The sequence below is a fragment of the Pleurodeles waltl genome, chromosome 3_1 (genome assembly GCF_031143425.1).
Source record: "Pleurodeles waltl isolate 20211129_DDA chromosome 3_1, aPleWal1.hap1.20221129, whole genome shotgun sequence".
NCBI lineage: Eukaryota > Metazoa > Chordata > Amphibia > Caudata > Salamandridae > Pleurodeles > Pleurodeles waltl.
In genome coordinates this window covers 1,091,956,970-1,091,969,853 of record NC_090440.1, presented here as the reverse complement: position 1 = coordinate 1,091,969,853, position 12,884 = coordinate 1,091,956,970, and the positions used below count along the sequence as shown (strand labels likewise).

General features: G+C 43.1%; 1 protein-coding gene across 13 annotated transcripts in view; it reads right to left on the bottom strand.

Annotated features, from left to right (window-relative positions):
- The window catches only part of NCAM1 (neural cell adhesion molecule 1), a 974,982-nt gene that overhangs the window by 397,832 nt on the left and 564,266 nt on the right, over positions 1-12,884 (bottom strand). For all 13 annotated transcript variants that reach the window (XM_069224356.1, XM_069224353.1, XM_069224357.1 and 10 more), the window contains exon 3: positions 6,711-6,926. In XM_069224356.1, the coding sequence (XP_069080457.1) occupies positions 6,711-6,926 (216 nt within the window). The remainder of the gene's footprint in view (positions 1-6,710; positions 6,927-12,884) is intronic.

Here is a 12,884-nt window from a genome sequence, read left to right as displayed (position 1 = left end):
ATGTGGATCATCCACATGAACTCTCTTCTTCCCACAGGTCTTACAGGGACGAAAGAGGCCTTTAGAATCAGACATAATTTGGAAATAAGAAAAGTCCAAACCTTCTCTGAAGAAAACTGTGAAAAGAACTGAGCAGAGCTCAGGGAAACTCGCTTCACACTCGATGTGCAGTGAAAATCTGAGGAAGGGAGCTTCTCTTGGGAGTGTTCTAAAGGGTGCTGTCGCCTGAGGAGGCTTCGCAGACCCCCTGAGGAGGCTTTGCAGACCATAGATTGGGAACCACTGGCATAGAAGATGGATAGAAGAGGGAAGAGTTTGGAAAGAGTTGTTCGGGAGTTCATGGTAGTAAAAGATGCTTGGGATGAGCCAGAGAGAGGGGAGGTAGGGGATGTTTTGGAAGAGGAATAGGCGGAGTCATAGATGGGTGATTTGATGAGGTTTAGGATGGCTTAGTTATTTTTTATGTTTTTGTTCACATATCCAGGCTTTCTATTTTTGCCGTAAATTAAGGATTTATTAAATGTTTTATATATTTTTTTATATTTGGCCCAATAATATAAGTATTTGAACAAATAAGAGAAGTAACAGTTTCAAGATTCAAAATAGAAATACTGACGTAAACCTTCAGGACAGTTAGGATCAGTAAAAGCGTGAGTGTATGTTTGTGAGTGTGTGTTTGTGTAATACATGGCATTGATACAGAGCAGTTCAACAGTGCCTGCTGTGTTACTATTTATGCTTTTAGAAGTCATTCCTTTTAGAAGTAATTGGCATTTTCTTCCTGGGTAACATTTTGGTAATAAGGTTCAATGAATAATGTGAAGAGTTTTTTTTTTTTATCTCTGTTTATTAAACTTCATGTAACTGTAAAATGAACGTTACTTGTCCTGCTGAACTATTCCCGTTTCTAAGATGCCCTTAATGAGGACAAAATTCAAAGATGGTATGCAACAACATGACCTTTGATAAAAAGAAAAAACGAATGCCCTCAAATATATGGATTCTGTGAGGCTGAATACCAAGGAACTTAACATGAATCATGCTAACAATATTGAGTTCCATGCTTATATTGAGAGGGCACTATTTCAAAACAAAGAAGCATATTTATGGGACGGTTGCATCGCATTTGCACCACACAACGTGGTGCATTAGTAATGCAAACCTCTCAGTCAGATTCTTGAAGCCACGCAAAGCCACTGTGTGGCTCTACGTGGCTTCAAAAATCTAACGCAACGCAGATCACTGCTTTACGTTACTCTGCTCTGGGAAGGTGTTCTATGGGCATTGCTTGGTCATTCCCACACTACTCCCATGGGTTTTGACACATCCCCAGATTTACAAGAACTTGGGGCCAGATGTAGGTAGATTCCAATTTGTGACTTGCAAATTGCGAGTCAGAGTGACTCGCAATTTGCGAGTCGCAAATTGGAATGTAGGATGGTGTCCCTGACACCATCTGTGACTCGCAAGGGGGTCGCAAAGGCCCACCTCACACCTTGCGAGTGGCTGCATTCACAGGGATGGTGGCCTGCTGCAGACAGCAGACCACCATGTCTGTGACTGCTTTTTAATAAAGCTGTTTTTTTTATTTATTTTTTGAAATGCAGCCCGTTTTCCTTAAAGGAAAACGAGATGCATTACAAAAACGAAAAATTTAAATGTTTGTAGTTCCATTCACAAAGGGGGAGGGGTCCAATGGGTTTCAAATGGGTGCAAACTGCGATTGCTTTGCGCCCGCGTTCGCGGTCACAAAGCAATCTGGCATTGCACTGCGACTCGCAATTAGGAAGGGGACTCCCTTTCCTAATTGCGACTCGCAAAGCTGTTTTGCGATTCGGTAACCAGGTTACCGAATTGCAAAACAGGTTTTGTGCATTGCAAAGTGTAGTTTGCATGTCGCAAACAGCAAAATTTGCTGTTTGTGACGTGCAAACTGTTTCTTACATCTGCCCCTTGTAAAGCTGGGATTGTGCCAAAATCTTCCTAGGGGAAACATAGCGAGGAGTCTCTCCCTTTCTCCTTGTTTCTTCCTCTTTATATGTGTGCTGCATTTTGCAACACACATAGAAAGAGGAATATGCCTCCCAGGATTGTTTTTTTTACACAGGAAGGTGCTCGTTCCTGCGAAAAAAACAATCAGGCATGCAACACATGCCTAGTTGCACCATGGTGCAAAGGTGTCCTGCGTTGGAGCTAGGCAGAAAAATGGGCGCCTGTGCATGGCAAAGGACACGAATGCGCCGTATTGTGATAAATACGGTGCATTTCTGCCCTTTGCCTGCCATACACTGCAGGGCAGCAAGGTGACTTGCTGCACTGCGTGACTTGAAATATGACCAAAAATGTTTTGCCTTCTGCTTTCCCCTACAGAGAATGACACAACGAGGTCCTGACGAATGAATGGAAAGCTGGTTTCTTCTTTCATAATCAGAAATATAGTGAAAATTAGGTTTTGGTCCGTCCTAAATAGTATGCCTATGCAGGAAACACGACTACGGGTGCAACATCTGTAGCTCTGCTTAGCAACCGCTTCTAGTTCCTTCGACAATACCAAGGAAATGTCTTCCTGATAATAATGTGTGGAGTCCCATTTGAAATTAAACTACCCGTCGTGCTTATAACCTATGGATTTGTTTGTCTTGGTTGCAGTGAATGCGCAATGGCACATAAGCCTAATGTGCCGAAGAAGGAATCTGCAGGTGCTGATTTGAAATGCAAAGGTATGCAACCAAGCTGTGGAAATTAGCATAAGAGCCGACAGGGCTGCATCCGCTCTTACAAGCTCTTCTCCGATCTGCGTGCCCGGAGAGGGAAAAGGCACAGAAAGACATCTTCTTCAACAGGTCTGTGTCAACCTGCACGAGGCTCTACTCGACGGGCACTAATCACAGGGGATTTGGCAAAGCTGGATTGGATCAGATCAGGAGACACTTTGTTTTACTTTGCTATGGGAAGAGAAGCACATGCTTTTTTCCCAGGTGTTCTACTGTTAGTAACGTGGGACAAAGAGCAACCTCTACCACGATAAGCGTCCATGGTATGTCCCCTTGATAACCGTTCATTTTTAAATAGATTGGTCTTTCGATTCTAGAGGGGAAACTACTGCCGAAGTAAAGGAAGCCGACGTAACGCATCTGATAAGGTGATACAAATCGGCAGCGGTAAGGATCACAGCGTTTCGGTTTGAGACAACACAGCCGCGCCCTCAAACTTCCTACGCTGGGTTGGACTGAGACAGAAAATCAGCTGGCACCAAAATTAAAGTGGTCCCCTTAGAGTATGAAATAGCTAACAAAGTGGCCAATGTATGCAAACTGGAGAAGTTCTGAACTTTACAAGAAACGCTGTACACATGTTTTGCAATATGTGGAAGACTGGATTTGGGCTTGTTGCAGGAAATGTTTGTTTTTTGAATATCAGGGAAACAAACAGTAAACATCGGCCCAACAGACCGTACAATAGGCCCACAAACAGCCCAAAAAAGCCCCACATAGTGTTCTGTCAGACGAGCCCAGCATGCATTGTCTGATTGCTCTATAGGCCAGTCCGAACCTGCTCCTGTGTGCTGTTCCTGCATGAAGATGTCATTTCAGTTTATTAAATATGTACCGAATGCTGCCTACTAAAGCCAATGGTAATGTTCCTAGGAAAAGATCTGAAGGGAGTGCTATCAAGATGCACAGGCTTAAAGGGGAGATTTCTCTGAAGCCAGATGGAACTACGCAGTGTCTCAATTGTGCTAGTGTTCACGTACTCATATATACGAATCTGAAGTATGCATATACTTGTTATGGGAAAAAGAACTTAGTGAAAACCATCAATACCCATCTAAAAGTGAGACTGTGCCGAGATGTATTGAGTTATGAACCCTTCTGGTCACACTTGGAGTAAGCACACCAAATGAAAAGTTTCACAAGATCGTCTTGCAATGCTCCAAGCTCCATACCGGATGGTGGGATTATGCACAACATGTGCATCTGTTACTGCAGAAGAGTCGCTAGGCCTCACAGACGACAGAGGCCAAAAACAACACAGACATGCAGGTAAAGTAGAAAGGGCAGGTGCACCCGCCTTTTTAAATCAGTCACGTCACATGCCCTGCGATAAGGGTAGAGAAGTGAGTAAAAGCCATCTATGAGAGGGGCTGTCTACAAGAGGGGTCCTAATGGACACTACAAACAGACAAGTTCTGCAAAAAGAATTTGGACATAGAGCTGCTCATAAAACTTCATAGACCAGACTATGTCTCCGCAATGCATTGGTTGCAAGTAGGCAGATTAATTACAGTACTACACCCCTCAACCAACAACAGCCGCATGGCAATGCTGGCCATAAAATTCCAACAGTACGAGCCTCTCTGCAGAATTTAGTTCCTATACACCACTCTCTGACAAAAATCACCACACCACAAGCCAATGATGGAAAGGTGAGCCTTAACAGTTACAGCTTTACTGATATGGAATTTGCTATCGCTCACCCTTCAAGTTATAGAAAACGTTTTTTGCCTCTAAAAGTACAATATTTGGCTATTTCCTTAACATTGTCTATCTATCTATTTCCTAATTCTTCTTCCATCACCAGGAAGCCATTTCACAGAAAACGCTGGACTTTAGAAATGACAGCTTTCACTAACAAACATGAAGAACTTGCAATGGCTGAATCACCTGGAAATATGAAATGATTTTTTAGGATTGAGAGACAATGCCTCCAGTTTGCATCTATGTAAGGAAAGAAGTGACAATCCACTGTGTCGTACTTCCCCGTTTTTACAAGGAATATTTGCTAGGCTGCTAGATCAGATTGGACTCAATCCATGTGATCATTTGTACTACAGTTACATTTCCTAGAACAGTGGTTCCCAACCTTTTGACTTCTGTTGACCCCCACTTTATCAGTACTGGAACCTAGGGACCCCCACTGAATCATTATTGAAATCCCGGAACACCCTAATCAATCAATCAATCAGATATTGTAGAGTGTACTATTCACCCACAGGGTCTCAAGGCGCTAATGGGTGTGTCCTTAGAGATCAGTGAAGATCTTGAATTCCTTCCTGAACTGAGGCAGCAATGGCTACTGTCTGAGGTGAAGAGGTAAAGTGTTCCAACTTTATGCTGCCAAGTAGATTAAAGATCTTCCTCCAGCCAAGGACTAATTTATGCGGGGTACGTTGGCAAGCGACTGTCGGGACAAGGGGAGAGGTCTAGAGGAGGGGGGGAGCAGGTGATGCAGCGTTGAGGTAGCTGGGTCCGATGTTGTGGAAAGCTCTGTGGGTGTGTACGCAGAGTTTGAAATTGATCCTCTTCCAATACGTGAGCCAGTGGAGGTCTTTCAGGTGTCCTGTGATGTGTACTTGGCAGGGGATATTTAAGATGAGTCTGGCGGCAGAGTTCTGAATAAGTTGCAGCTTGCTCAGGTTCTTCTTAGAGGTTCCGGCATAGAGGGTGTTGCTGTAGACAAGTCTGCTCATGATTAGGGTGTGTGTCACAGTTTTTTGGCAGTCGGTTGCTATCCATCTGAAAATCTTCCATAGGAGTCGGAGGGTGCGGAAAGAGGTAACTGTCTGGTCATGTTAAGCGTTGAGTCGAGGAGGATGCCGAGGTTTCATGCGTGGTAGCGAAACACCTTGAGGAAGTTAGCAATCAGGGCCCAACAAAACATAACCAAACCAAGAGCTGGGTCGAATTAACATTCTTTCACAATAAACTTGAAGGTACAATTAACACGTGCTTATCTCATTCCACTGATGACTTTATAAACTGCTTGAAACAAGCAATGTTATCAGTTTGTGAGACTACTATGTTGGCACTGCTTTGAAGTCTTTGTACGGAGCTTTCATTTCCTTGACTTTTAAAAATCCTTCCAACAGAGGAGGGATGCACATGATTTGGTGCAGGTGATTGCCCAATTAACAGGGACCTCTAGAGTAGTTGAATAGAGGATGTGGGCTCACTGAGAAACGTATGTCACAAAAGGAGTGCACAATTCACAGGAGAAAGAACAAAGATTTAACAATGCTTCACTCCATAAATTGTCCAACTCAGGCTATGTAGTCGTTCCTTCAGTAGAAAACAACTGGCACAGTAGAATAGGAAAATAATTGTCCCAAATACAGACAGTTTCTCCTCTTATCCTGGGTCAATATCTGCGCTGGATCACAACTGAACGAGCACACTAAACCGGTCTGTAAGTACCAAGAAATGGTGTCAGTTCAGTGTTTCCATAATAAAGGTTAAGACAGAATATGGCTATCTATGGTCTGTGGTAGGTGGGCTCAAACGTATCTGGAAAGATGTGAGCCAAAGTCAGAGTATGGTCCCCTAAAAATTGATTATGCTTTGAAACCGCTCTCTCTCCCTTCCTCTCTTTCAAAAGGAAGGTATTCTAATCAAGACGAAGAGTTGAGTAGTTTAACATCCAAATGTGAGCAAGGAAATCAAATAAGCGGAAGGTTTGGAATGGTAATGTAGTGGAGAAAAGAAAGAAAAGGAATGTATGGAAAGTTTTAGGGAGAGAGACAGCCCAATAAAAAGAGATAAGCAAATTTGATGTAGCGAGAGGGGGACCAGAAAAATAGAGAAATAAAAGGAAACTACCAGGAACAAATCCAAACGTTTTCCCTCCTAAAACCAATTACTCTTACAGACCTCATTTAATTCAAAACAATCACACAAAAAACGAAACATGCACAAAAAATATCAACTCCTTACGGTAGATTTGCACATTGACAGTGGCCTCCACTTCCCCTTCCCCTTCTGTTGTGACAACACATTTGTAGATTCCAGCATCATCGATGTCCACATTATAGATCGAGAGAGTTGACGAGACTTCATCATTTCGTGCAATGGATATCTCTTGCTGGTTTGCTGAAATCTTTTCTCCACTAGGAGAAAACCAGGAAAAGTCCTTGGCTTCCCCACCAGTCACTAGAAACCATCATAAAGAAATTGTGTTAAAAGTAAGACAGAGAAAGAAATTACAAAATTCTGCAAACATTGTAAGGTCAAAAGGTCTGTTTTATATTTTTTGTCTTGACTAAAACATTTTAATAGACTGCTGCAACTGAAAGCAAAACAAAAACAAGCATTTGCAATGCAACGGGTCTTGCGTTTGCTCGTGTTAGAGCTAATAGTGTTGTAAACTCCTAACCGGACTTTTCTTGCGACATAAACCATGTACGTAAACGGAAAAAGTGCAATTAACTGTGTAAGAGGGTCGATATTATGCAAAGTTCTCGACTTCTGCCAAGTGAGATCGCGTTGCGAAAATAGAGAAAAAGTAGTCCACAAATCGAATGGAAAACAGCGAGCCTCGCATGTTTTCTGTAATTGGTCGATGCGCTCGAGGAGGGCTAACCACCGGAAAAGGCATGACTTATGCGTCCCTTCCACTAATGAAATCAAGCAGATTCTAACATGCAAGCCCACAAACCAATGAAAGGCACGGACGTCACATGGACGGGGCTCCGAGCCCCTATTAATCCCTAAAGCATCTCACTAGTGAAATGCATGTGCAAGCTCATGCGACGCAGGCTCGACCCTAACAATTGTATTCACTATATAATTAATGTCTAAGATGACAAATTTAATGTGTGCAAATTCAATGTTCTTCTGGGATGTAAAATAGTCTCTCATGCACTGGAATCCACGTCATCCATTGGAGGTGGATTGGTAAACCAAACAGCTTACGGCATCAGGCGAGAGACAATTACTCCTCAGGGATGAGCTATAGTCCACTTTGTATATATTTTAAAGAGTTTGTATTGATAAGTCTTGCAAAGGCCTGCACTGCCAAGTCAGACCTAACAAGAGTCATAGAAGTAGCCAAGGACAGTACTACAAGCAACTGAAGCATGCACGATTATGTAGTAATGAACCAGGTTAGTGAATGTCCAGGCATCATCATGAGAGGCATTGTATGTGGCAACGGTACAAAGGCAGCTTTAGGTTGTTTAAGTGACTAAATACTGACAGAAGAACAGTGGCATTGTGCTTTTTATTTAAAGAAAGGCTCTTACAACACTCCATATAGGAAAAAAGCTGGTGGACAATGCATAACAACGAAAATATGCATATACAGTGCAGTGCTAAGGAAAAACAAGCAGGAAGGAAATGAAAGGGAAACAGGGAGCACTGCATTGACGGATCTCTAGATTTAAAGCAAAATGACCGACTGTGTTAAGGCAGAATGCCACCATTCCTCACATGAATAATATGAATAATGCACCACTTCAAACTAATGAAGAGATTCTTGGAAGCAACTTATTCCCAATTAAGGCACCAACTCACCCTTTAACATATTACAAGGTATGCAGTTCACATCAGGACACAGGGCAAATCACTTGATTTGATTAAGTTATTAATCTTCGGTAACGCTTTTTCTCGTGGACACTGTACGTAACTACAGATTCCTCATCTTCTGAATTTCCCAGATGCCAAACTGGCTTTGGAGACTCTCACAATAACTCCTCCCCACAAAAAAGTGGCACCTTTGATCTCTTATGACTCGGTTCCAACCTTGAAAAGGGCAAGGAGCTGAACAAGGTGCCAAACCTGCATGTTGACAGAATTTATCTTTTACTGTCAGTATGTTAAAGCTAAGTTTGGACCTCTTTCATACTCACAAGTCAAAACCACAAAACGGAGAGGTGGGCAGGCTGTGACGAATCTGCAGTTAAATAGAGTATTCAATGGAAAGAATATTACAGAAGGTAAGTAATTTATTCTTCTGATAGATTCTTTTAATCAAAGTTTCCCTACTTTGTGAATCAATATCAAAGCAATAAAGTAGTTGTGGGGAGTTGGCCTTTAATTAGGTAGTCTGCATCACTAAGTGGGGTAAATGACCCTCTCTGCAGTCTTGTGAATTAATGCAGAGGGGCCTAGTGAAAACATAGACAGATGCCTATCTGAAATGCATGGCAAATGTCCATAATTGGAACACCCCAATCTAGAGCAGTAACTGCTGTCTTTGCTCTGGAGAAAGCGCACAAAAGCCCTTTAGAGAACTACCCTTAGCACAAGTTAGGAAAAAGGGGTTGTATACGGAAGTGTACCTGACCAGTCTTACAGCTCACTCAAGCAGAATGTAGAAGTGATGAAAACGACAAACAGTCTGCAGAGTTTAGAGTCTCAGAGTACAACTGTGAGGCGGTTTGAGAGGATCACACATCACAAGTGTTGGGACTAAACTTAGGTCGCTCTATTGGACTGCAAAGGGAACAAGGTGAAACAGAAAACACATTACAAAAAGATATTTGAATAATGAGGGCTGATCATAAAAATGAAGGAATGACAAATGGGCCAATTTGTAGCTCTTAACAGTGTTCATAGCAAAACCTTCCTAGGCCAAAAATAACATGAATAAACGTACATCACACAATCTCGCCTGTAGAGCGTATCTGCTCACAAACCTGGACAAGCAGCATTAATAAACTGATTTGGTGTAAAGACTATGAGCAGCCAAAATTACACCAACCACCATAGATGGTAGAAAGATTAGTGAACCTCATACAGTTCTGCACAATCTCCATGCATGAGGGTATGGAGTGTGCAGGAGCAACACCTGCCTTTCTGATGGAGCAACAGGACCTCCTGAAGAAGAAGCTAAAGTGGAGGGCAGCTGATCAGTCAGCTGTTCGGAGTGCCAGACCTTCCTGACCCTCTCCAGAATCACCAGAATAAACTGTGCTTGGTCCCACCTCACTTTCATTAGGATCTACAGGATCAGCACCAGAGTCAAATAGATGTAGGACACCAGAGCTCCACGAAGGAGATCTTTTCTCCTATAGACACATAAGGAGAAAAATCAAGAGTGCGAAAGGATGGACTATAAGTAATTTCAGTGGCAGCGAAAAGGTCTAGAAAAAATAGGCCCCATTTTAGGAAGATACCTTGCATCATATCTGGATAAAGACTTCACGCATGATTGGCAAAAAAGACCACACTAGGTAATTGACTGTCAGGGAAATACGGTGATGTAGCAACCACCACTAAAGCCTCAGAAGCTCCAGACAGAGGGCAGGAGACTCACTCTACTGTGCTTGTTGCAGTTCTATATGGAGATCGTTTTATCGGGAAGCATATGCCTCAAGCTGCCATTCATGGAAGGCAGAAGGGCCCTGCTGGCCAGACAGATGCCTTTTGACTCCGACAACATATGAGGTGCGCTGCTTCATCTGAGATCAGAGACATCTGATCTCCAAGTGATCTCCCAAGCATAGACAAGATACATCTGTTACCCTCTGCTAACTCTGGAAGGAACATACAGAACAGCTTGCCACACTTCAAATTAGCATCCGTCATTCTCCACCAAAGACCCTAACATACCTCATCGAAGATGTAGATTTGCCCCTGACTGCAGCTGCAGAATTCTGTAAAGGCCCCACATCTGGCAACAGGTGTGAACCATCAGTATGATGCACAATGCAAAGAGCTCAATCCGCCCCAAACACATCATGGCTGGAACAGAATCTTTCGCTTGGAACAACAGGATCAGAGCCTGGATGTCCCTGGCTCGTTGCAGGATGGGAAAGTCTTCAGGCGAACTGTGTTAGGAATAGCCACAATAGAGGCAATACTCTGCACCAGCTGAAGATGGATTTTGGGATCACTGATGGAAAACTCCAGGGTAGACAGTAATAACACCATTGTATACAGGTGATATAGGACTGCTTTCAGCAGACAGTCATCGAGTCATTGTGCATTCCCATTCTGCAAAGATGTGCTGCAAGCACCAACAGGAAACTTCATAAAGACCCTGTGGGTTGACATAAGGCAGAAGGGTAGTATGGTAAATTGGAAGTGGTCTGAATTCTCTAAAAAGTGGGGATGAATCCTGTGGCATTGCAGGAAGGCACATGAAAGTACATATCCTTCAGGTCCAGGAACATCCATCAGTCATTAGGATCCAAGGCATTCAGAATCTGAGCAATTGTTATCAGTTAACCTCTACACTTTTGTAGGAATAAGCTCAAAAGTTTGAGAAATGGTTGTAGTGCACCAGTTCTTGTTTGGGAACAGAAATTACAGAGAGTAACTTAAGTCTTTTCTCCCCATCCAGTACCAGTTCACTCATTGAGAAGCAAGATCATAACTTACTTTGACAAAATCATGGCTATCCACTGGGTCCTAAGAATATGGATGGGCAGAGCTGCATCAAGATAGGAAAAGGCATAACCAACTTGCATAATTTAAAGGACATATTGATCCAATATTATGGAAAGCCAAGGAAGGATTCAACATGAGATTGGATGGTGAATTCAAGAGATTTGTCAGCTATGTCTGGGGAAGCATATGGCAAGGTTTGCTTTGTTGTTAGCATTGTCTTTTGGAAACTCCTCTACCTCTGCCACCATGAAAAGTTACAATACAAAGCATGTCTTCAGTCCTGTCCATGCAGCCTCAGTGGGTAGTTTTAAAACTTCAAATTCAACTTTAATACTTACAAGACACCCTAAGATATACCCTAAATGCCCACAGGGCAGGGTGCATACATTTTAAAAAGTACGGCATGTGTACTTAAGTAATACTTGTCCTGGCAATAAAAAAATCTCCAAAGTCGTCTTTCAGTGTAGCAAGGCTGGCTCTCCCTTAGTAAAGCACTAAAACAACATTATACACCATATAACGCATAACTTTAGTTGGGGAGTTGTTAAAACAACGATTCAAGGACTCAAATTAATAATACTTCAAAATGCAATTGAATGGTCAACTTAGGTTTTAAACTGCTATTTTGAAAATGGCACTTTGTAGGAAGCTGGCCTGGTGTGTGGTGGGTACCTAGGGTACTACCACCTTATCCTAGGTTCAGGTATCCCCACTTAGTGAAGTGTCGCCAGGCTTTCTAGAGGTAGATGTGGATGAGCAGCCAAGGCGTATCTAGGAAACATGCAAACCTCATGCAAAACTACTTTAGTCACACAACACTTACACACATGAAAGATAACACTCACACGTACAAAAATAAAGGGGCTTTATTTTTGATCTCACAATACCACAAAATATTAGAAGGGAAATCCTCCAATAGGAGGCAAGTAATACACTAATTATATACACCAGTAAACGTCAATTGGCATAAAAAAGGTTAGAAAACAGCCCAACCCATACACTAAAAAAATGGAATGCGAACACAGGACCCCCACCTAGGTACGTGGAATGTGTAGAGGGGAGCTGGGAGTACTAGAAAACCAGAGGTAAGTAACACAGTACCCATCAGTAACCAAGAAAGCAGGAGTAAATCACTGCAATTTCCCCAAACCACCAAAGGGAAGAAAAAAAGGAAGAGAAGACACCCCAACAAGACTACATGAAACCAGCGGTGGATTCCTGGAGAGGAAGAACTGTGGAGAGAGGGGGCTAGGTCCAAGAGTCACAGTGGAGTACAGGAGTGGGAGCTACTATGCACCCAGCTGTACTTGCAGGAGTTGGTCGACAGTGATGAAGATCGAGTCAGCACTGCAGCTCTGGAGCCGTACAAGAGTTCCTGAGGGATGCAGAAGATGTCCCACGCTGGAATGAATACTGCAGACGAGTGTCGTGGAAAAATTCCACCAACAAGCCTTACCAAAGGCAAATTTGCGGTTAGTGAAAAAGTGGTGCTGCCGGGGACCAACAAGACCCAGGAGGACTCAACCCAGGAGGGGGAGTCAGAGGGGACCCTCAGCAACAGAGGGAGTCCACCGGAGCAGAGGCAGCACTCACACAAAGGACGGGGAAACACAAATGTTGCAGAATGAGCCCATGCAGCACTACAGAAAGGGATCCCACCCCCCAGCTACATGTTGTCTGAAAATCCCTTGGAGAAGATGCAAACAAAGCTTTGGCAGCTGCAAGAGACTTGGTGTACGGGGGTACCAGCCGTGATGCAGGATCCACGCAGCTCAG